Here is a 24,413-nt window from a genome sequence, read left to right as displayed (position 1 = left end):
CCAACTGATGAATACAAACTGTTTCCTCTTGTACGTTGCCCATTTGAGGGAACAGTTGAACAAGTCCTTGTTATGAGGTGTTTTCCTCGACTGCATAGTATACTAGCACTCCTTCCCATGGTCCAGCCTCATGATTGTGAGGCTGCAGCTGTTGGGACTGTGGCCTGTTTATGCCAGAGAGAGACGCTAAGCTCCAGGCTTTGTTTTGCTGCTGCAAGTAAGACTGAGGCTCAAAATAAAATAATGATAGTGTGAAGTGGCTCCTTCTGTGAATGGAGTGAGAGTGTGGAGTGGCTTTCTGGGTGACACAAAACTGCAGTATGAGGAAAGACATTGCTGTGGTGCACTGATCAGCCTTAATAATATGTGCCATAGTTTTGTGTCTTAGTTCATCAAAATCGTAAACATATAACCTAAATTATGGAAAATCGAAGGGCTGCCAGATACAGTTCTACAAATGGATCTTTAAGTCAGTTCTGTTCCTGGGGTGGCTTTGGGAAACTGAATGATTGTTGGGGTCAAAGGAGCCTGAAATATGCCAGCTATGAAAGAAAAAATAGAATGGGCCACCCATGTAGTCTGTTGACACACATGTGATGGGTTGAGCTTGCAGTTACAGATTACTTTGAGGTATTTGATACTTCGCAATTGTTTCAAACAGTAAGCACATTTGAGTCATTGCACTCAATTAGCAATAAATGTCAAGGGACAGGGGATATATGCACAGGAACACATTTTGTCTGTATACTAGAGAAAAAAGATTAAAAAAACAAATCCAATCACAGTTCATATGTAAAGCACAGAACAAACATGCAGAGAAACCAAAAGGGAATGTGATGCAATAATATCAAATAGCATAAAAGCACAGAAAGTTATGTTGCATTGTTTAGTAGCAGACAGATACATATTTTGGTGCTGCTTTATCCTTTTAAAGACGGGTTTGAGTGTATTTTCTGTCCATCACAGCATATTGAACATCTGCATGAGGTATGAAGTCAGTTTCTGACCCTGGTTCGAGACCATAGTGCTGCTTTAGATGAAGGATAATATGCCTGTAGGTGGTGCGTGTGTTCACGTTTGTGTTTTTTTATACAAAGGAATTTTCAATACGTTTCAGGGTCTTTCAATACGTGTGATGCCTGCAAGATGTAACGTCTGATCAAATTATGGCCATCAAAATGGAGAGAGGATGTTTGAGACAAAGACACGCATACCTCATTGCCTCCAGCTGATGACATTATTTTGGTGTCTGATTTGCGACAGGTGCATGTTTTACGGGCCTTTTTCTTTGGAGTAATTCTATGAAATATGAAAATTACTTGAATAACTCATGGCACCGATCTACTGATATAAATTAAAGCTATACTCAGTAATCAGCTGCAGTACAGCTGTGTTATGGAAGTCTAAAGAGGGGGAAAAATAAATGTGTGTGTCTGCGATTAGAATTTAGTTTCCATTGATATCAAATCCCTAAAACATTTTGTTCAACTGCGCAGCTGAGATTGGTCTGTAGTGCAGTTGGCTAACTCCATTGGTTAGCAAGCAATACAGTGATTTTGGGACTTTTTAAAATCATTACTACAGTATGTTAATGATCATAGAAGCACATATTGGTGTTTTGTGTGAAGTGTAGGTCATCCTTTATTGGGAAACAAGCGTGTTTATTTGCTTTGTAGTCGCGCCGTGGGCCATGGCCTGCTCCAGATGTCACGGCACATTACAAAAAGCTCACTGGGCTGCAGACTTTCTGCATCCCTCTGCTTGTGGCTTCTTCATCCCTGCAAACAGTTAGAAAATCGCCATCAATTATAAATTCATTCCATCTGGTGGGCTGTGATTACTGCTCCCGGTTCAGCAGCTGGCCTGATAGCTGCTCCTGCTCACAGCTCTGTCAAATGTTTTGAGACACTTGGGAAATCCAAGAAATAAATGAGAGTGGGAAAGACCGTACCTATTTTTCCTCATTTTCCTCATCAGCAAATTTAAAGAGCATGATTGAATCATTTGTAATAAAACTCAGATTGGTGCCCGATTGATTGGAGCTTCCTTGTTACGTATTTCTACATTAGATTTGTATGCACTTTTCTACTCATTGGTGTGGTGGATTTCAAGGTAATCATCGGCAGTTACGGACAAAAACTAGGCATTTAATTTGGCACACACGTCTAGCATTCCCTCAGTGTATCTAAAGGCCATCTCCCTTTCTCTCCTCCTCTTTTCCTCGCTTCACCTTTTCCCTCTCCTCAGTTGATCCTCTCTGCTGTCCGCTACGATTAATGGCTTGCTGTCCCTCTCATCTCAGTCTGCCTTCAACGTCTCTGCTTTTCTTGACCCCCATTGACTTTCTCCTACCTCTGTTCTTTTACCTCCTCCTGACTTCTACCACTGTCTCAGCCGGCCCCCGCTTTCCCTCCCTGTAGACCAGAAAGCAGGTAGTTCAGAGATATTACCTGCTCTCATCTTTCAATCTGTCCAATTAGGGAAACATATCATTTCCTACTTACCTTGACAGATCCTCTTTGTGTGTTCTGAAAAGGACCTTTAAGGAAGAAACTGTTTCCAGGGGAATTGAGAATGTTGCTTTTAGAGAGAGGGATCACTGAAAAGGGCGAGACATGGAGTTACCTCAGAGGGTAAATACAAACCCTGGATTCGTTTTTGCTGTGTAAAGAAATGTTATTTCTCCTTTGCTTCTTTATCCTATCAAAAAACCCTGACGCTACATTATTGAAGATACTCACATCACAATCTGATCTTGCTAACGAACATAATGTAGGATTTTTGCCATTACGGCTGATCTTTGACTTTGTTATTTGGGTCTTTATCTGCTGTGAAGAACCATAAAGTTAAGGCAGCACCTGCAGAGGGGTGAACGTTATTACTTTCTACGATTTCTAGCAGGGAGCTGCCACTCTATCATTCAACCAGCTGCAGACTTCTTCGTTGGTCCCAGTAGAATGTCGGAACATACATGCTTTGTTATCATCAATTATGCACATTTCAGCACGATACTCATTTTTGTTTCCTCTCTCAGCAACCCTCTATGTTTCAGTCTCGTATGGATAGGAGGATGTCTGTGCAGCATCCTTGCCTTCAAGGTTACCGCGGTGTATTGCTAGTAGCGAGGCATTTGTAGTCTAATTTTTACAGCTCTACAACACATCTATGGCCTGCAATCCAATACAAAAACACTACAGATATGCACTGTGAATCACACAGAGACTAGACACTTGAATTGTATTGATTTTTCCCACTACATTGACCTCTTATGTGTTTTTTATTTGTTTTAAATCAGTACACCATCTCTGACTAATTTAAAGGCTGTCTCTCTTTCTTCCCGCCTCTCCACTCCTAATATTCTACATTGGTTAATCTTTACACCATCTAATTGCTCAGGAAGTGGTCCTTTTGTGACTAATAACCTCTGCAAGAGAACAACCACATCGTGCCTCCAGCTCCATTTATTGATTTTCTGCATGTTTTTGGTCCCACAATCAAGATGCACCTAACATTTTAGTTTAATTGACGATTGATTAATTGATGATGTTGAGTTTGAACATGAGCAGAGCCTTGTCGGTGGCAGGGGGAGAGGGGCTTTCCATACGCATTAAAACATGTTGCAACTCAACAGGTTAAAGGTCCGAGTTCTCCCAAACTGGTACTTGCAGCCCTTCTGAACACTTATAACTTGAAGTATTTAATCATTCATCTTTTGATAGTTTTTGTGGCTGCCAATTTGTTGAGGTAATTTTAAGAATTGTCATCAAATGTATCGCCATCCACCTTCTTTACTGCCTGACATTCACTCAATGTATAGAGAAAGTAGACGTGGTCTTCTTGCTTCTCATCCCTCTCTTCTTTGGCAGCAGTTGTCTTGAAGGGTGCCATCTGTTGAAGGAGACTGAATCTCTCCGCCCCTGTCTTTCAAACGGTGTGCGCATATGTATTTTGTTCTGTTCTTAAGTGTACATGCATTTATACAAGCTGCTTCCATTTCCTCCTTGATTGGGTCTGAAAATAGGAAGTGGCACATGTGTCTGGTCTCGAGTCTGGATTGGCACATTTTCTCAACACGTAGCTAAGAGGAACAGGCGGCTGGTGTGTAGGCGTCTGAGAACAGTGGGAGGGAGAGAAGAATTTGATATTAATTAGATTATAAAATAAGGAGAGAGTGGGGAGATGGATAAGTGAGGTAGTCTATTTTTTTGCTTAAGAGATGAATGTCAGAAAGTTTAGTATAGTGAGACTGACTCACTAGATCCTGCTGCAGGCTGGAGTATGCCAACTCAGCGTTTTTATTGTTGTGTTTTCCCCTCTTTAACCCTGTCCCCTTCTCTACTTCTGTTTCTTGAATTCCCATTGCATCCTTTATCACGTTAGTTATTTAGCTTGGCCTTAACACTAGCTGCCTCATCACTTCCCCCTGTATGCTTAGTGTACTGTATATTACTGAGGAGAGTGTTGGAATTCAAGCCTCTTGTTGTGTTTATTTGAGTCTCAATGTGTCTCAGAGTGCTGAGAGCAAGAAAAGCAAATCTCAAGTTAATGGGAGGCAATGTCTAACAATGAAATGTGTCTTGCCTGCACTGCCACCACAGCATGCTAAGAAAGCAGGAAAAATCACATTCAAATCTGCTTAAGAAAAGTGTTCAGTTTCTCCAAGTGCATATTGATTTGAAAACCTCATGACGTCCAGTGTCTGCCTCTAATGTTGTCAGAGTTGAGCTTAAATGCAAGTGCAGATTTGGTATTCATGGGTCAGCCTGTCACCAAGGGTTCAGGTATTGATTTATTCAACAGATTTGCTCTGAAGTGAGGACAGGAAGGACCACAGGGACCATTCCATTATAGATTTGGTGGATGGATGAGCCTGACTTAAGAAAACATCCTTGTGCTCTGCCACTTGCCAATGTTATATTCAACTTTCTCTTTGGTTATTACTTAACTTTCTCTACATTAACAGTGGCATCATAATAATCAGTCAAATAATTATCTAATTAAAGCATGCAGCATTCATTTTTCACACATCAGAGCCGAAGCATTATACATTTTTCAGTAAATTATCTGGTTCAAAACAAACGGCTACCAGAATTACAAAAATATCAGGAATGAGGCTTTAAAATATACATGCCCTGATATTGTTGTATTCTCGAAAGCTGTGAGGAAAGCGGGAGTCACTTGTGTACGGTATAACAAAACCACAAGTCATTATTGCTTTTTGTCTGAAAGCAATCCGTAGTTGAACATATGTTCCTCTCATCAGCAGTGAGATTGAAATTCTTCGGTCACGTCCCCTCAAGCCTTTTCTCTTGCTAGTGGCCATAAAACGATTCGCTGTGGCTGGCGAAGGAAGTTGTCATGCTGACTAATAGGAGGCGGAGCTGTGTGAGTAACTTGTGTGAGCTCTTGCGCTGATTGGAACGGTCCAGGCCTAAACATCAACAGCGGTCCTGTGTTCTCAGCTAGCAGGGGTTCACACTGCTTCCTTTGTGTCCTGCTCCCAATCCCACCAGGATGCTTCATACTCGCTCCAAACACATGCACATTTATTCACACACAGAGTAACATACCACAGGAGGTAGACCTTTGAAACTGTTAACATTTTAAACTTGATAAGGCTGTCACTGCATGATGCTGATGCAACACGTAGGCACTGCTGGAAGATGAAGAAATGTGTTGATTATTTTAAGCTGTTGATCCTCAGTCTTGACACATAACAGTGGGATGTGCCCTTCTCTTTCCTCCTTTTATATCCGGACTTGTCAGTTTCATCATGCTTCACTAAATAACGAAACTCCAGAGACGGTGTGAGCAGGATTTTTCACAGAAGAGCTGGCTGGCACACTTCTTCCTCTCGACGAGTTTCATCAGTGGTCAAATGTGGGAGTCGATAAGAGCTTTGTCAGTTCTTCTCTCGGATCATATTTCTCCAAATTCTTTAATTCCTTATAGAAATATGAGTGTAAATCTAGAATTAACGGCCCTGTTTCCCAGCCCTCAGCAGATGTGTAGGTGTTTTTTGCTTCACGTTTGCTCCTCTGGGCATAAAGAGATTCTGCCATCACATGTAGACTCTGGAGTCAACGGGACAAGACTTTGGCATCGGAGGCGTTTTGGTTTTAGCGAAGTTCCAAAACCACCTGTTTGCACAGTGGGAGCAGGCAGATTCCCCCTGGTATAATAATGTAGTAATATTATTTAATTCCCAGCAGCTTCAGTACCTGCTCATCAGCAAACAAAGGGAACAGGTGTACTTATTTTGATCATCTGACCCAAAGGGATCAATGATTTTTTTTCTTTTTTGCAGTTAGACAAGGTTCACTTTAGTCTATGGTGGCCACCTGGGACTTGATTAAAACGGTTCATGTTTCTATTTGTATGTACCGATGTATTTATTGGGTGTAGGGAATGCACCCATACAGGAGCATACTGTGACCTGTTTGTGTCTCTGTTAATAACACCTCCACCTGTGAATACAGTCATTCCAACGTGGGTCAAGCCCCCGCTAATCCTGTGGGCTCCCTGGCACTGTCTCCCCTGGTACCCATCTCACTGTTTGTTCAGCCTGTCTGCCAGTCACATTGGAAACCATCTGTAATCCGCCAATTTCCTAAGTCTCTTGGGAGATTTACAAATTCCCCTCTGTTTTTTCCTAGTAATGCATATTTTCATGCTGATACTGCCTTCTTCCCCAACACATGCAGAGAGACAAGATGTCAGCATGCACACCTCCTTTTTTTATCCATTTTTGTCATCTTTTGTATTTTATTGGTGAGGGTAAAGGACTTGTGATAGACATATAGAAGCTAACTCATCTCATTCAAATGAAATTTGGGACTGAACTGGCACTTCTCTATTTTTCCCCCTCTGCTTGTTAGTTCTCCTAATTTTTTTCCACCATGACTCAAAGACAACCACAACTGGCGTACATGTTGCCCAGTTGCTAGGCAGTGAACATTATTTACTTTCCTACTGTTTTCTTCATCCCCTGCTCTGCACAAACAGTCTTATTCCTCTGTGTCTTGGTAAAAATCTGTTTCGTTACACGCATTAATGTGTTTTTAATTTCATCTTCATGTCAGTTCAGGATGGGTTAAAGGTCAGTTGTTAAGTATTGATCTTTTTGTACGCTGTTCGTGCTGATAAAAACAAAGCAAAGTTGGTTTGTTCTATTTTAGCACTATGTGAGACCTGATGGTCTATTCAGTCACCAAAGGCCGCCAGTTGGAGGTTGAAGCTTACTGGAGAGAGAAGCTGTGCTTGTTCAGCGCTGAGTCATACCATTTTTTCCAAATAATCTTTCGAACGTACTAGTATCAATAGGGTGTGTGTGCGTGTGCGTGTGCGTGTGCGTGTGTTCATGTTCATCCAGCTGCAGTCCTGAGCCTCCACAGTCCAAAGGGAGCTGTGGTGATAATGCAACATTAGCCACAGATCAGGCAAAGTGTGTTGTGTAATAGCGACAGAATCCATGATATGAGTCCAACTGTCATCAGGATCTGAGTTCCTGCCACCGCCTCTCCCCACAGAACCACCAGCAGCATATGCTTATTGCCCCAATATTGAGAGTGATTGCACATGTATCACATCCGTGACAGTATCCTCTATGATTCCTCAGCTGTCCTACTAAGTGTGTGTGTATTTCATCCAGTTAAGGATTGATTAGTAGAAAAGAAGTGTGTCCAGTCCTGTAGGAATTCAGCAAACCTTCTTATTAAAGTACAAGTGCATGTACAGTTGTTGGCAGCCATTTACCGCCAGCTAGCAAGTATGCAATATTAAAGTTAACAGTGCAGTGAAATATGTCACTTGCTTCTGCATACATGTGTGTATACAGTACATTGAGGTCACTGAAGTAGTCAGAATAAGGATTACTGCAGCAGCAATGCATTGTTCTTTGGAGGTTTACATAAAAGCCCACTCAATACTCCAATCCATGTTGAGTGTTGTCCTCTCACTTTAAAGTTAGTCATGTGTGATGAGGAACAGACTGTATTTTACAGTTATTTAATTTGAACTTCAGATTTATTCCACATGCAAAAGCTTAAACACTGAGAATATTCAAAGTTTACCAGCATCTTAAGTGTATTTGTATTAGTCAATAAAAAGAGCTGCTACCTGTTTGTTAACCAAAGCAGCAGTGTCACCAAGGTATGTGCCAAACTTCACCAGTCTGCTCTTAACTGTTAGCAGCTTCAGGTCCAAACTCCAAAGGGCATGTTTACTACTTTCAGGAGTGCGTGTGTGCGTGTGCGTGTGCGTGTGTGTGTGTGTGTGTATGTGCGCGCGCGTGAGATAAATGCCTGCTAGCTCGACCTGGTCAGATTTATGAAACCACAGGTTTCACTAGTTCCAGACCTCAAATCTACTGCTTAGCCTCCAGGAACAAACTCTGTTATGTCTTGCAAAATTTGTAAATTATTAGTTTGCCATATTAGTGCTTAAACCTATTAGATTTAATACATACAGTTTAATGTTTGTAGTTTTAAGAGATAACTATTTTGATGGCCTTTTGGCTTTAAACCAATATTGTGGTTTTAACTAGCTTAAATCAAACAAAGCTTGTCTGTAATGATTTATTCACCACAAAGTATTCCATCTACAACTGGATTATTATGGAATGCACATGCTCACAATGCTCATATCCACTGAATCAGTCTGCATCTTAGGTTTTTTTTTTTTTTTTCAGTCGGGATGCTATTTACAGTTTTGCAGTGAGCCAGACAGAGAGCATTTTTTCCCTTGCTTTTCCTTCTGCTTAACAATATCGCCCACAGACTGTACAGCAGATGGATGAGTGCTTCAGCACAGTGTGATTTGAAAATTGCTTGGTGGGGAGAGTTAGGACTTCAGAACCATGAGGTGGATGTTCAATGGAGAATGTCACAATGTGTTTGTAGGTCAAATCACCCACCCAGACCCCGAGCGCTCACACTCTTTAGGTTTTGTTGAATTTTTGTTCATATTTGGTCAGCCTTGATACACAGCAGGGCACGTGATGACATACCTTTAGACTGTAGAAATCTGTTGGATATTTGTTCAAACTGTCTTTATTTCAAGGCAAACCACACGTTCTGCTCCAACAGCCAGTCTGAGTTTATATCCCACGGAGGAGTAGGAGCTGACAGCTGTCCATGGAAACTATCTTTGCCCAGTCCTACCCAGAGGCTTTGGTGTTCATGTGCATGCTGTGTAGTAGTGTATTTTGAGGGTCATCCCAGAAAGACCCCAGGCGAGTACGAATGGAGAGTGCACTGACAGTCACCCCTGGGTGTGTTTGTGTTTGTGTTTGTGTGTGTGTGTGTGTGTGTGTGTGTGTGTGTGTGTGTGTGTGTGTGTGTTGTTGCATTCCTTGTGGCAGATGCGCTCTCTCTGGCCTCAGGCTATTAGAATAAACATAGCAGTGGATAAGAAAAGCCCATATCCTGTCAGTGTGAGATGTTTCCATCAAAATGTTAACATCAATAAAGTGGCGTAATACAAAGAGGGGAACTTGATGGCGGGTGTTTTTTGCTCCTTTTGAGGTTGAGAGAGCTCTGTATTACCATTTGAAATCAGACTACAAATAGAAGTTACTGATTTCTAACTGAAGGTGCAGAATCCCTGTACAGTAAGAGAGAGCAGGAGGCCCGTCCAGGATGGAAATGAGAACTCAGATGTCTTGCAGAGCTAAAGGCAACACTGGGAGGCAAAGGGAGGGGAGCAAGTCAAGGGTCCAGATGTGAGCCGGCCTCGCTGGCTGCCTGTTTACATTTCTCAACCAACGGGAGTGTATTTTTAACATTTGCCTGTTTTTGTTCTCTCTGCAGGTGCTGGAGAGTCGGGGAAGAGCACCATTGTGAAGCAGATGAAGTGAGTGACTGCTCATTGTTTTGCTTTTCCTCCCATCATCTCTGACACATTAATATATGGTTTAACAGCACAATTAAATGTATTTAGAATAATTGCATATAAATGGTTTTCCAACATGTATTTGATTATCAGTATCTAATGCATGAACTTCAACTGAAGAATTATAGCAGTGCAGCACAAATGTTGCCTCACATCAAAATACTCTGGTACTTTCCATGTTTCGTCGGCTCCGATGTTCCCATGAACCATGCTTTCAATTTGTAAAAAAAAAAAAAAAAAAAAACCTGAATGGCAACGCAGGACAAAAAGAATAATTGTCATAATGGAAACAACAGCCTCTTAAAAGTGGAAGGTATTGAGTTTATGGAGCAGTTCCTCAGAGGTGGCGTCCCTCTTGATAAATGACTTGATGATGTGGTGTATCCAGGTCTTAATGAGGAACACGATTTCAGACCTTGTAAACAGAACTGTAACACCTTTCCTGAAATTCGTACTATGATGAATCGCTGATTAAAAAATTACTTAAAATGTGTTCTTAATTTGACTATTGTGGGATCCTATTTGATGTCCTAGGTTCTAATTGAATACATCTACCGTACATATAGCCTCTCTAAGGTAAGACACTATTTTGCTGTGAAGAGAAAGGTCTAATTTAGAAAGGTTAATAACCCCATATCCGATAATTTGATTCTGTGGTTGTTAAGTGATCGACCAAATCGTTTGGGGAGTCCAGTCACTGGGCAGAATACAGATGTCTTCTGACATGTGTACATTACTCTACTGCACTAAACCCGGATAAAAGCAAATACCAGGGTTCATCTTGGTACCGGTTGGGTACCAGCTAATTCAATGGGCTCCCAGTCATGTTTTTGCAATTGTGCAATTCAGAATTACCCTGGCAAAGAAAGCCGACCATTGTTACTGCACTGATCTGACAAGGCTTTGGTAAGCGTTTGCTCAAGAGAGGAAACATTAGTCAGGTTGTGCAAAAGATGATTTTCAGTGCTTCTCTACACTGAAACCTCATCATGAACTTGTCCTTCCCCTGATAGGATGACTCCCCCCCACACACACCCACGCACGCACGCACGCACGCACGCACACACACACACACACACACATACACACACACTAGACTGCCACTGCTTGTTGCTTAAGATTTAAAAACTAGAAAAATAATGAAGCTGGTCTTGAAACTCCCAGAAATTGAACATGCATTTGGTGAATTATGATTCATTTGATGTCCCATTTACAATGCCGAGCAGAAATGATTATAGTACACAACAGTACACAACATTTGAAAGACAGGCATTGAGTCATGTCACGATTAATCAGCGTCTGTAGATTTCCTGATGGTTCTTGCTTTCATCCCTCAGGTTTCTCAAAGGATGTTTTTTAAACAAGAAGCATAGCTTGCAACATAATGGTAAAGTGAGCCACTTAAAACTTACTGTGGGAAGATGTTTTAAAAATCAATAATACTAAAAGTTTCCATTTTGGCAATCAGGGTAATAATTATGCCAGTAAGAAACTGGCAAGGTAAAGATTATCATCTAGTAGAAAGGCTAGTATTTTTGTTGTCTTGCGTATAGCCTAATCTCCAATGACTGTGTAATGAAGCACAAATGAAGGTTCACTCTGATCAGTCTCTCAAACTCCCTACTTGTCCTCATAACCAGGGTGGAGAAGGTGGTGCTACATGTGCATTTCCACAGCTGATGACTCAACGTTAGTCTCCGTTTAGTCTTGCTACACTGACTAAAGCAATTTGAAAAATCTCTTAGAAACGGTGTTTGTACACATCAGTGAACACCTACACGCTTGATGCGTTTTCTTTTGATACATCAACCAAAGCGCACATCATTATTAACATGAATGATTCATATACAATACTAGGGCCCTGGATCTGGTATGGCATTTTCAAAATGACTGGTGAAAAGGTCTCTTGAGCCCTTTAGCTGAGGAGCACCACACCCCTGTCATCTCTTCGCTCATAGAGGAGTACAAGTGCATTTTGGCTCCCTGAAAATAGAACGAACAGTTCCAAACTAGACTTAGACTAGAAAGTGGAAGCATTTTCTGTGGTCGTCTTTTTTTTGTCAAATGGAAAATAATGGATTTCATGAGATATTATGTGTGGGATTTTTCTATTCATAATTCTGACAAAATAATTAATTATGCTTCTGTGAGAGTCACAGGAAGCTCCTGTGCTAATGATGGGGTGTCTTTTAATCTGGCTTTGAAATTGTTGAGAAGAATCTAGAAACATCCCTTCGGTTGACACCAGTCTTCGATGTTGTGACAAAAAAGATGATTATGCTTACAAAAATCTGACCGTCACAGGATATGGCAGCACTAATAATGGGATGTATCAATTTAATCAAGTTTTATTGTATCCTAGTGAAAATATACTTGCAAGTGCAGTGTTTTTAACACAGAATCAATGAAATATTTAAATGAGAAGGAAGCCCTTTACAAAGTCTATACCAGTCATGTACATGGACATTTTCTTTCAGCCCAGTACCCCAAAGCATTTTTTGGATTTAAAAAAAAGCCAATACACAGCACTGTGCCATCAGTGTCTGATTTAATATAGAATATGTAACATTCAATTACACTTATATTTTATTTAGTATTCATGAAACAACTATTTTCAAAGGATTTTTGAATTCATGCTCATTTTATGATTATATGATTACGATGGCCAAGTTTTCAGTTCAGTTTGTCTGATTCAGTGCAAAGGATATATTATATATAACTCAACATGTTACAGTAAAATCTGATGAACCACATTCTACATACAGGCTACGTGACACAACAAAGTCAAGCTGGACCACTGTTCATGCACGAGCTACTGGTGGAAAATATCTTTGACCAGAAGAAGAGTTTCGGGTTTTCAAGTAAAATGAACCAGTCCCTATTTCTTCAGAGGTAAATGGTGAGCGAGTGCTTAAGTGCTTTCAGTGCTTTCAGTGCTCAAGGAATATGATATTCGGTACTACTATCAGACTCATCATTGCAAGAAATAAGGAATTTGCAAGGACAACTTAATAAATTAATCGTTGGTAGGTTTGAGGAAACATCTGTCTGTTTTTAATTGTTGCCGACGTCTCAGGCTGTTCATCGTACGTTTTGTGAATGGATTGTTTATTAAACGTTTTCCGAATGTACCTTTACTACTTTGTTATTAAAATAACGGGAAACACTTTGAGCTTTTATTCGTAGGTAATTGTGCTATGGTTTTATGTGGCCAATGAACAAAGATGAGTTTGAAACCCCTAGTCTAGACCACAGCATGTAGCCACGGCCCTCTTCATCAACAATGATTTTATATTGGCATAACATCTAATATTGCGTTTTATAAAATATCTGGTGATACCGGTAATATCCAGAGTATTACTCACTGGAAGTGTTATACACTTAATCCTTCACATTTAAGGTGTTCAGGTTTATATAGCACAATATTACACGTTGTGTCCAACCACACTGCAGTATGATTTTTTTAAATAAAAATTTGATTTGAGAAATAAAGTTTGAAAGTGCACAATCAAGTCAATCAAATACGTATTTATATTATTGTAAGTATTGTTTGGATGTGGGGGAAACACTGTCGGCTTTCAGTCCTCTTGGCTGCGTCTCACAGGGTTGCACAGTAGCTCCCTAGCATTTTAATGAAGTCCCATTCAGCTCATCACACAGCCAATGAGCGTCCTGGCTGTGCGACTCTGGGCTGTGACGGGCTAAGGGAGATGGTTCTGTTTGCCCCATGCTTTTTCAAGCACATGCTTTCTCTCAGTCTCTTTCCACAGCTTTAAAAGCAAGTCAATATTTGTTTGTGTTCTCTAGCTGAGGGAGATACAAAAACATTAGAATGTTCCCATTACCCCAAACTAGCAGTATTATGATGTGTGATCTCATACATGGAGGACTAAGGCATTTTTGATGGATCTAATAAAATATCAACTAAATGTACACCTTTTTAATTTGGTTTATTTTAACACATATTGGACAACATTTCGTAAGTTGTTTTGCAAGATCTTGGGGAAAAGTCAACAATATTTTACACCATTGTATGTGTGTAATCGTAAGTATTACCATCCTTACTGTGTGACATTGTGCTTTCAGCTTGAATTACAAACTAATATTTTGTTGGCCTCTTGCTCTTCCCCTTCCTCTGATCTCTGTTTTCAGGATTATCCATGAGGATGGATACTCAGAAGATGAATGCAAGCAGTACAGAGCCGTTGTCTACAGCAACACAATCCAGTCCATTATGGCCATCATCAAAGCTATGGCCAACCTTAAGATCGACTATGAGGAAGCTACTAGAGCGGTAGGTATCTGACACTAAAGTTGAAATGGGTAACTTTTTGAATGTCATCAAGACGGCAGTGAAGAAAGAAGATTGTGTGGCTGAAACCATCTCCAACAAATGTGCCTCTTTTTGAATTCATGTAAAGTATATTAGCCTAATGAAAACATTACAGATACATTTAAAAACAGCCATACAGTAGCTTTAAGGGTCATATCGTTCCAATGTAAAAGAAGGTAACACATCCTACTGGGAACCTGCTTAAGTTTAGAGTAGTATAGCGGCACTCAGCTCAATGATATCATCTCTACTAATCACCAAAGCCTCCACTCTGCCTCCATTCTAACCACCCATATCTAGCCTTGAGGATTTGAGGCAGCAGAAATTATGCAGCTCAAGAATTCCTCCCCAGTGCGATGTGACGGTCTCTCTTTGGAAATCAACTCTGGGAAACAGATGCTTAAGATGGACTCCAGCAGGACCACGCATTTTCTGTCCCCGCTTGTATGTGTGTGAGAGCTGGTAAAAGGTACAATACATGTTCTACACACAGGGAGATAAGATGACAGAAATAAGATTCCGGCATTAATGAGTAATGTATACCAAAGTAATTTTCTCCTCTAATGTGATTCATATATTCTATTCTCACAGATCCTTTGATTCTAATGCTAATAATCTTCACTGTATGTACATCTTTGCTACTTTTATTCTCTCCAAATGTCCCACTCCCTGTTGACCTTCATTCCAGAGGAGTTGGATAAACATGTTTTTTATGTGGAAAGTGCTTTTTGACCACCTAGTATATTTTCAGAATTGGCTCTGCCAAGGGAGCTAGCGCTGCATGACAAGTTCTGCTGGACTGACTGAATTAACCCCCCACCCACCCCGCCGCGCATACGCACACGCACACGCACGCACACACACACAAACACACACACACACACACACACACACACATACACACACACACACATACACTGAAATCTCCGACAGAGTTATTTGAGTATCTGGAATATTTCACAGATTTCAATAAAAAAGACAATATTTGTCTCTCAGCCGGAGTCAGCATTCAACAATATTCTGAAATCTGTGGGTGACTGAACTGGTTCGTCTGATCTCTTTATTTTTACAAGGAAATTGCTGCTTTCATTGTTGGCCAAACATATCAATTGCTACAAACTCATCAGAAGTTGCAGACATTTTCATGACTGTATCATAAAATATTTCAGTTTAACTAAAGGGCTATTGAGGGAAAATGTCAGATTAGATATATATATACTTTATATCCACCTGTGGAAAATGTAATTGGACTCTACAAGCTAAACTCGTAAACACATATTATGGGGGCACAAGAAGAGCAAAAAAAACAAACATTAAAGAATACAGAAAAATGCCTGAAAAAATTCTGAATTCTGTTCTTCTGACGTCCATTTAATACTGCTTGTGTTTGTCACAGGATTTCGATCACTTCCACGTGATACAAGGTAAAGGGCTGCTTACTTACTGTGACCTACAGCTGAGATAGAGTGGAGGGTCAGCCAATGGTTAACTAATACATGGAAGTCTGCTCTAGCCCTTGTCCTATGTCAAACACAAAGGGTCAGAGTGGTGCGATGGAGGTGACGTAAGCTGTGGACGATTCCCTTCTCATGCTCCGAGAGAGTTAAACTAAGTTTGTAAATGCCTCCTAGCTTACTTATGGATGTCTCAGAGTAATAAAGGCAAGTAAATGCTATTGGCGTAAATATTATTGGATGGTCTACCATTTGATGCGTCTGTTTTTCCACTGCACCTTTTATAGATGGATTCATTACAATGCAGTTTGATGGCAGATGGCTGTGTGATGGCCCAGTGTCAAAGATGGATACTTTCTAGTCATACTAGAAAAATGCAGTCTTTCTTTCCATCATGGAATGTTTTCCAGTGGTTGTAGCTCTTATCCGCAATTTCTAAGTAAAGCATATTGAGATAGGTGTTTTTAACTGGATACCCACAACAGAAGCAAGCTACAGCTTGTAATTTGGCAAGGCAGTTTTCTGAAAACCACTCTCCATATCTGATTTTATCTTTGCCAGCCAAGTTAATGCAGAAAACAACCAGCCCAATGAAAATATGCTTTGTACTGATTTTGTTTTCCTTGTTATTGCTGGTTACATTCTAAAAAACCTCTGTCACAGTTACCCATAAAGCTCAGTATTGAACCTTCCTTTCACCGCAACTTGTCACAGCTTTGTCAATTATAGAAAAATAACGAGGGTTAATATACGGTCACATTGCTTTTTTAGAGACCTAGTCTATCTAATGGTTTGCGTCTTTTCTTTCAGGACGATGCCCGCCAGCTGTTTGCCCTGTCTGCAGCAGCAGAGGAGCAGGGCATCCTGCCAGAAGACCTGTCCAACGTCATTCAACGACTGTGGGCTGACGGCGGGGTCCAGAGCTGCTTCACACGGGCCAGAGAGTACCAGCTCAATGACTCAGCAGCTTAGTGAGTGCATTAATAACATCAAAGCTAATATATGGAGCATTGTGTTTCAAAATGAAATTACCATTACTGTGCACTACTACTAGTGCAGTAGTGCTGTGGAGAAGGGCCACATAGAGAGCAACTGCAGTTATTAATAGTGAAGGCATTACTTGTTGGTTTAACCAGTGTCTTTCAATATTAATACCAATCACATCGCTAATCTGCAACAGCACAGCACCCTCAGCCTCTCTCCGCAGGTCTTAATTACCTCAATGACGCGCCTTTCTGAGCACTTTTGGACCCGTTATAATGTACCAGTATAATAACAGGGAGAGTGTGAGGTAACTGGGAGAGGCTGCTGGTTAAGAAGTGAGAGGTGGTTATCACTCCGACCTGCTGGGACGCACTGCTGCTCTGAAAGCTTCAGCTTCGTTGACAACCAGCTGCAGCAGGAATTGACTGCACTGATTTCTATTTAATACGCAAGGCCTTTGATAATACTATGACACCTCCAGAATGTGCTGTAAAATATCATGGGAGTGTTACGTCTTTCACAAATGATTACTTGCACGGCTGTATTTAACTTCCAGGGGGAGTGATATTGTTCTATGTTTGCGTTGGCCACTATAATCATAACTTCCCCATCTTTGCTGCTCTTGTTAAAGCCGAGGGGACCTGGAAGCATACCGCCAGCAGGCTGGGAGAGTGGACAATGTACAATGGTTCATCATGACTTTGTGGAGCACTGGGAGAGTCGGTTGCGATAAGAGGGGACTAATGAGTCTGGTACTAGAACATAATCCATGGCTGACCACCTGCTGAGAGCCAGAGAAAGGAAGCGAAAGATACAGAAAGGGAGGGATTGCACAGCTCACATTAACAGAGACCTCTCTCTTCTCTCGCCCTGGTTTGATGGAAAGAGACATATACTGTGCACTCAGAAAATAATGGATCCAACAGCCATTTTTTCAGGAATGAAGACCTGGAAATGGTCTCTCCTTACACTGGAACTGTTCTGTGTCTGCAGCAATATTAATTCCATAATGTCTCCACATTGGGTCTCTATTCGTGTCACTGAGTAAACAATCATCAAATATAGTGAAGTGGTTTTAAAATCTATTGTAAATTCCTCATCATACAATTATTGTTTGGCCATTGATGATTTTCTGTCACACTGCAGTTGATTACCTTTTTTTATTAGTGTAAACTGACCAAATTCAATTAATCTTCAAGGCTTATAAACCGTGGGCCAAATCAAGTAGCGCTACAATCCCTGATGTGTGGACTACAAAAGCAGCCTCAAGCTCTCTCTGGGGAGCCGGATAATAATTAAACTGTCAAACACGTGCTCTAATATCTACACCCGGGCTGCGGCTTGCAGGGGATTACATTCAGCAACAACACTTTGTTATACAACCCATTCTTTTTTTATGCAGTTGAATATTGTGCTGAAAGAATGACATCAAATATATTTGGCTTATTATGTGTCTCCCATGGTAACACTATATGTCTAAACATTGATTGTGGTCTTGTATTTAGTGCTTTTATCAGGTTTTAGGCATAAAGCCAGATTGCTTTATTTGGCCATTTTTCTGCGCACACACGCACACACACAGTTTCTTCCAAACACATAAGAAACCAAAATATGCAGACAATATTGTCAAACAATGTACATTATATGAAATCATTATTCATGACTCCTGAAGAAAAATGTGTATAAATGAGGTGAAACAGGGTGGCTGTGTGAATGTGTATGGAGTGAGCCGACACAGTTTCTTCCAAACACATAAGAAACCAAAATATGCAGACAATATTGTCAAACAATGTACATTATATGAAATCATTATTCATGACTCCTGAAGAAAAATGTGTATAAATGAGGTGAAACAGGGTGGCTGTGTGAATGTGTATGGAGTGAGCCGAGCAGCAGCCTTGTGTTGCTCGGTGACGGATCATCAGCTCATGTAATATGACTGTGAATTTGAACCCGACTGTGCTGAGACGGCACAGTGCTGTTAGAGGGCCAGCATGAGACGCTTGAGTCCTTCTCATGTCTGTGTGAAAGAACAGATGAGACTTATAACCCAAAACAACCCTAACACCTTAAGTTCCCTCTCTAGCTGTGAGAGAAATGTGATGTATCTTGTTTCTGTCTGTGTTCCCATCAGCTACCTGAATGACCTGGAGAGGATAGGCAAGCCGGATTACATCCCCACACAACAAGATGTGCTGCGGACTCGAGTGAAGACCACCGGCATTGTGGAAACGCATTTCACCTTCAAGGACCTGCACTTCAAGTAAGATCCCCCTTTAACCGTGTGTTTTACCCAACTGCTCATTCTGTGAAACACTATTAACATTGATACAGGTGAAAATCAGTTTAACAGCTCAACATTTAATTTCATCTGCAAAAGGTTATACCCTCTTAATTTACTCAACAACCGCCTCTGCTAATATTCTTATATTAAATAAAAAGCTATTTCACACAGCAGAGGACATATATTGTATTGAATAGCAATTACATTTTTTAGATCATCGTGTAGTAACTAAAATCAGAGACGGTGAGATGCCTTCAGGTGCAGCAGGTGACACTTATTTGATTAAGCTCAAGCTCACCACCTGGAGTATATCAACACATTTCTATTTGGATAGTTCTGAGGGTTGCCTGAAATATTTAGCAGTAATAATACAAGTCATTGCAAAAGCAGTGAAACCCTTTGTGATCTCCAACACGTCCTCAATGCATGTGTTAATTGAAAACAATTATAACTTAACTCAACTTGATTAGAAAGCAATCAAAAATGCATATGTTTGCCAGCGCACAATGCTATTTTTATATATATATATTGTTCAAGCTGAGAGGAAAAAGGAACAACCTTCATTGAGTAAAAACACATAAATATGAGTACATTGTTTTTGCTATCCCCCATAAACAATATATATGCGTGAGATTTTTGTAAGTGAGTGGTTATCACAGCACGATTACGCATATCAATAATTAAAAAGAAATTCAGGAATACAAACTCATAATTACCCTTTCAGTTTGTTACTTTGAATGACGGTTTTCAGCCATGTCTCTCAGAAGTTGTCTTGTTTTTGCAATGGAAATGTTTCATCATTGTGTTTATGTGTTTTGACAATACATATATTCCCCATTGAGATAATGAAATAAAGCCACACACAAACATGTGTTACCTTATATCTGATGGAGACATTAATCACTACTGCTGCTTTAACAAGGCAGTGGAAATAAAAAGGTGTGTGTGCTTCTGTGGCCGCTGTGTGTCATATATTAGTCTCATGTTTCAGTCTTGATTTATTTTATTTCTTTTTGGGAGACAGTTCGACCAAATCCAACTAACATATGTTTACCTCAAGCACCTCTTTAGTGCTGCGCTGCCGTGATATATTTAGCCGATGTAAGCATTGCTTGAGATGTTGAGGTAAAGTGTGTCACTGTTATAATGAGCTCTGCCTACTCGGCATAAAGCTGGTCGTCCTTGGGAGTTAAAGTTCTTCCATAATGAACCAAATTCTGCAAAGTGAAAACTGCTTCGCAGGAAGAATAAATGTATCTCTCTGCGATGCTGCAAACGATAACACTCAGCTGACAGCTGAAAAGCTTCCTCTCAATGTAAGATGGAGAAAATCCTCAGTGTGGCACCATCCAGATGAGCATTCTCCTTCATCCATCTAGGTACCCTCCATCTTCATGAATAAGTCATATAGGAGCTTAGTGAAAAACCTGCTGCTGCCGTGCCTCAACCTGCCTTAAGGCCGCTGTTACCACAGCAACTGCACTGAACCAAAATGCCAACAAATGTCAGGAAAAATGACAAGGCCTGTGCAGCAGAACCCCGTTACCCTGAAGAAACGAGGACACAGAAATGTATTCACTGTATCGACAGAGAGGGCACACTCATTTCCAGAGGGAGAACTTGAAGCTTGTCAGTAAGAAAAAGTGTTGATTCTGTCGTGTGTGTGTGTGTGTGTGTGTGTGTGTGTGTGTGTGTGTGTGTGTGTGTGTGTGTGTGTGTGTGTGTGTGTAGGATGTTTGATGTTGGGGGTCAGCGGTCAGAAAGGAAGAAGTGGATCCACTGCTTTGAGGGAGTCACAGCTATCATCTTCTGTGTCGCCATGAGTGCTTACGACTTGGTCCTGGCTGAGGACGAGGAGATGGTGAGTTAAGTTTAAAAATATAACCATTAAAAAGGGGTTGAGATTACATGAAAAACATAATGGACCTGTTATACTCCACTGCCAGCTCTTTACAAACCTTCCCCTCATTCAGGTCAGAATATGAGAAATACTATTTAAAAAGATGTTACAATTTTGTGTGACATTAACAATATTTCTATCCCAAAAGTGAACCCAAAGACACTAGCACAATTGTTTAGCAACATCTATTATTTCTGTGTACATTTTGAAAACCCGACTTTAATTAAAGTTACGTCCTGGTTTGGAATCAAGGGCACTCCTTCAATTAAATTTATTTTAAAAGCTTTGCAGCATCGCACGGGTTTTGTAGTTCCCAAATGGTGAGGGGAGGTTGGGTTTCAGTAAACTCATTTCCCTTATGTGCCCTCATTGTGCTCCCTAATAATCTCTTTATCTCCACATTTGCACCCGTCCCGCCCAGAACCGGATGCATGAGAGCATGAAGCTGTTTGACTCTATCTGCAACAACAAGTGGTTCACAGAGACGTCCATCATTCTGTTCCTCAACAAGAAGGACCTGTTCGAGGAGAAGATCGCCCACAGCCCTCTGACCATCTGCTTCCCTGAGTACCCCGGTACAGTCTGAACGTCTCAACAGTCTACAACCACGGGACAGGGCCACATGATTGACAAAACATTCCCTTATGTTTTTCACTTATTTAAAACAAGTTAAATAATCACTTAATAGGGTGTAACACTTCCAGTAGTTGTTTGTTCCCGTTACAGAATCAAAACCAGGCAAAATCTCGCCTGTGTGTGCCTCGTATGTATTACCATCTCATTCAAGCAACAGATATAATCATCTGTTTCTTTGGAAAAAAATGAAATCATATTGTGTTCGCTACAATATAAACGCCTTTTTTCCCCTTCTTTTACTTTTGACCTATTTCTATATTTGCGACTATATTTCCTAATCCAAGTTGCGAGAAACTGCCTTTCCACAAAAATAAAACATATGAATGCAGTCTTTTGTGTGAGAATGTAAGATAATAATAACCTCAATATTGACAAATATAATTGTTAACATTTTGTTTCAGAGTATATAAATCAAGCAAAGACATAATGTTGTTTGGAGCAAAAAAAACTAGCATGTTGAAATAATATTTTGTTTTCAACACATTTAGAAGGGTCTTTTCAGGAAAGCGTTGATGCCCTCAGCAGACTCAAGCTCTCCAAACACTCTCTGTCTCTCAGGCCCTAACAAGAACGAGGAGGCCCAGGCTTACATCCAGACCAAATTTGAGGATCTGAACAAGAAGAAGGACACCAAGGAAATCTACAGCCACTTCACCTGCGCCACCGACACCAAGAACGTGCAGTTTGTGTTCGACGCCGTCACTGACGTCATCATCAAGAACAACCTGAAGGACTGTGGCCTCTTCTAAAAGCATGTGTGAGAAAGAGTCACGGTGAGAAATTAATGAGACTCCAGTGATTCAGCTCTCTAACGGGGCACACAATGAAGCCTGTTTGAAATGACTAATGTTGGTTTTTTTGTGCTTTATTAGATTACTTGAAGAGTTCTGATGACCATAAAGATAGGGGAAATATACACACATCATGAATGACTGCACTGGCCAACCACGATTTCAGCTTTGATCAGCTTTTTATAAAGACACCGAATAGACTGAAAACCCGACGAGCCTCGCAGAATTTCAATAAATGCTGATCCAGTCGCTTGTATCGTTAACTGTTTGGGCTATGACCACAAAAATCAACATTTATTATTGTATTTTGGGTCTTTTTTTCTTCTTTATTTTCAATTCTTAGAGGAGGCAAAGGAAAACTTTTTTTATATAAATGCATTCATTTTACTTTTAGAAATTCTGATGTGCAAATTATTAAACTTTTAATCACATGAAGCTTATTTTTCAAGAGATGAAGCACAGGCATGGACATAAAATATGATTGACAAAGGAAAGTGCTTTTAAAAAAATTATGTTTACATAAGTTCATCATTCATAGCCAAACCGTATATTGTTCTGCATGACTCAACATGGCAAATATTAGCTCTGTAATCTGCACAAATTATCTAACATTCCGACAAAACGAAAATAAAAAATGTTGAAAAGAAAATGAAAAAGAAGCTTCACTTGCGGGGGAAATTATGGCAAAATCCTAACTGATATTTAAAGTATGTGTGTACCTAACATTCTGTCACTTTTTATAGTACCATTTCCATGTCTGTTGCAGTATGTTTGTGCCTTGACTTCTGTTTACAACCAATTCCTAGATATGCTTTCAGTATGTTTGACCTACTGTGCGCCTATATTTTTCTTGCATTTTCTGCCTAGCACCTATGAATATATAGTGATTATTAATGAGAGACGAAAATCTAATTAAGAAAAAGGTTAGTGTTTTTGGTAAATATTAAAATGCTTTAAAAAGTCTTATATGATTTAATTTAAATAAAAGTAGAGATCACCTGACTCTTGCACATTGTTTTTCCTCTCTGTTTTATTACTTTAACATTTTATTGGAACACGTTTCGGTTCTATTGCAAACATAAATGCAATGGAAGTTCTTGGGATTTATATTACTCATATCTTTCCACAAAGTAAGACCTTGTACCACAACTGCAGCCATTGTGGCCACAGGTGACAAATAAGGGAGTGTGGTGAATGCTAAAATGTAGTGTAATAATAGCACGATAAAACACCTTAAATTACTGGTCATACCAGAGCAGATAAGGCGAAAGCAACGAAACCCGAGTGTAGGATTTGATCACAGGTGTGTTTTAATTTGCAGGAGGAAGGAATGTGTTACTACTTTCAAAAGTTACATCATCTTGCTCTTAGCACCCATTTTGTATATTACATTTTGTTTTTTAAATGTTTACATACATATATAGTATAATGATTCAGTTTTATCCACAACTTCCTACTGGAAACGAGTCTTCCAACAGGCGGACGGCTCCATCTAGTGGACTGTTGAAGTACATGCCATCATAGTTTCCAAAGGTTAACTTGCATGTTCACTCTCATCTAGCTCAGTTTTGCCTTCAGGTATGCTTTTCTTTTTCCCTAACAAAATTGTGCCTTTTAAGTATATGACTACCTTATTAGTACCATGATAAGGACAGAGCACTCTACACCAGTAAGAAATGTAATCACCAACTTGTCCAGATGCAGAGCTGAACTTGATTGTTCCTTTTACCTGCATGTCAGAGTGAGTTGAGAAAATGATGGTCAGTGAGTGTGAGAGACACATTGCTGTTAGTTGTGTCCATAACCACATCGGCACATTTTTCAGGAGGTTTTATCACCAGTGTTTTTTTCAGCCTATTCGATATAACTTGCCACTGGTTTACTTCAACTGAAATGTTACCGGTGGCCGTCCGCATCCGCTTCAAAACATTGGTACTTGCGTACCGTGCTGCGAACAGATCGGGTCCGGTCTACATCCAGGACATGGTCAAACCGTTCACCCCGGCCCGTTCACTTCGCTCGGCTTCTGCCAATCGGCTTGTAGCTCCTTCACTTCGAGCTAAACACTCAACAAAATCACAACTGTTTGCTGTCCTGCCTCCTCATTGGTGGAACGAGCTCCCCATTGACATCAGGACAG

At 40.4% G+C, this 24,413-nt stretch overlaps 1 protein-coding gene across 1 annotated transcript in view; it reads left to right on the top strand.

Moving 5' to 3' along the window:
- Positions 1-23,288, top strand: part of LOC117731260 (guanine nucleotide-binding protein G(i) subunit alpha-2) — a 51,705-nt gene extending 28,417 nt beyond the window's left edge. Inside the window, exons 2-9 of the mRNA XM_034533489.1 lie at positions 9,810-9,852; positions 14,044-14,185; positions 16,489-16,649; positions 18,797-18,925; positions 20,678-20,807; positions 21,268-21,421; positions 22,041-22,255; positions 22,355-23,288. Coding sequence (XP_034389380.1) covers positions 9,810-9,852; positions 14,044-14,185; positions 16,489-16,649; positions 18,797-18,925; positions 20,678-20,807; positions 21,268-21,421; positions 22,041-22,231 — 950 coding nt within the window. The 3' untranslated portion in view covers positions 22,232-22,255; positions 22,355-23,288. The remainder of the gene's footprint in view (positions 1-9,809; positions 9,853-14,043; positions 14,186-16,488; positions 16,650-18,796; positions 18,926-20,677; positions 20,808-21,267; positions 21,422-22,040; positions 22,256-22,354) is intronic.
- The last annotated feature ends 1,125 nt before the right edge of the window (positions 23,289-24,413 follow it).

The sequence above is a fragment of the Cyclopterus lumpus genome, chromosome 5, assembly GCF_009769545.1.
Source record: "Cyclopterus lumpus isolate fCycLum1 chromosome 5, fCycLum1.pri, whole genome shotgun sequence".
In the NCBI taxonomy this organism is placed as follows: domain Eukaryota; kingdom Metazoa; phylum Chordata; class Actinopteri; order Perciformes; family Cyclopteridae; genus Cyclopterus; species Cyclopterus lumpus.
Note: the sequence above shows the minus strand (reverse complement) of the source record. Positions and strands in the feature narration are given on the sequence as shown.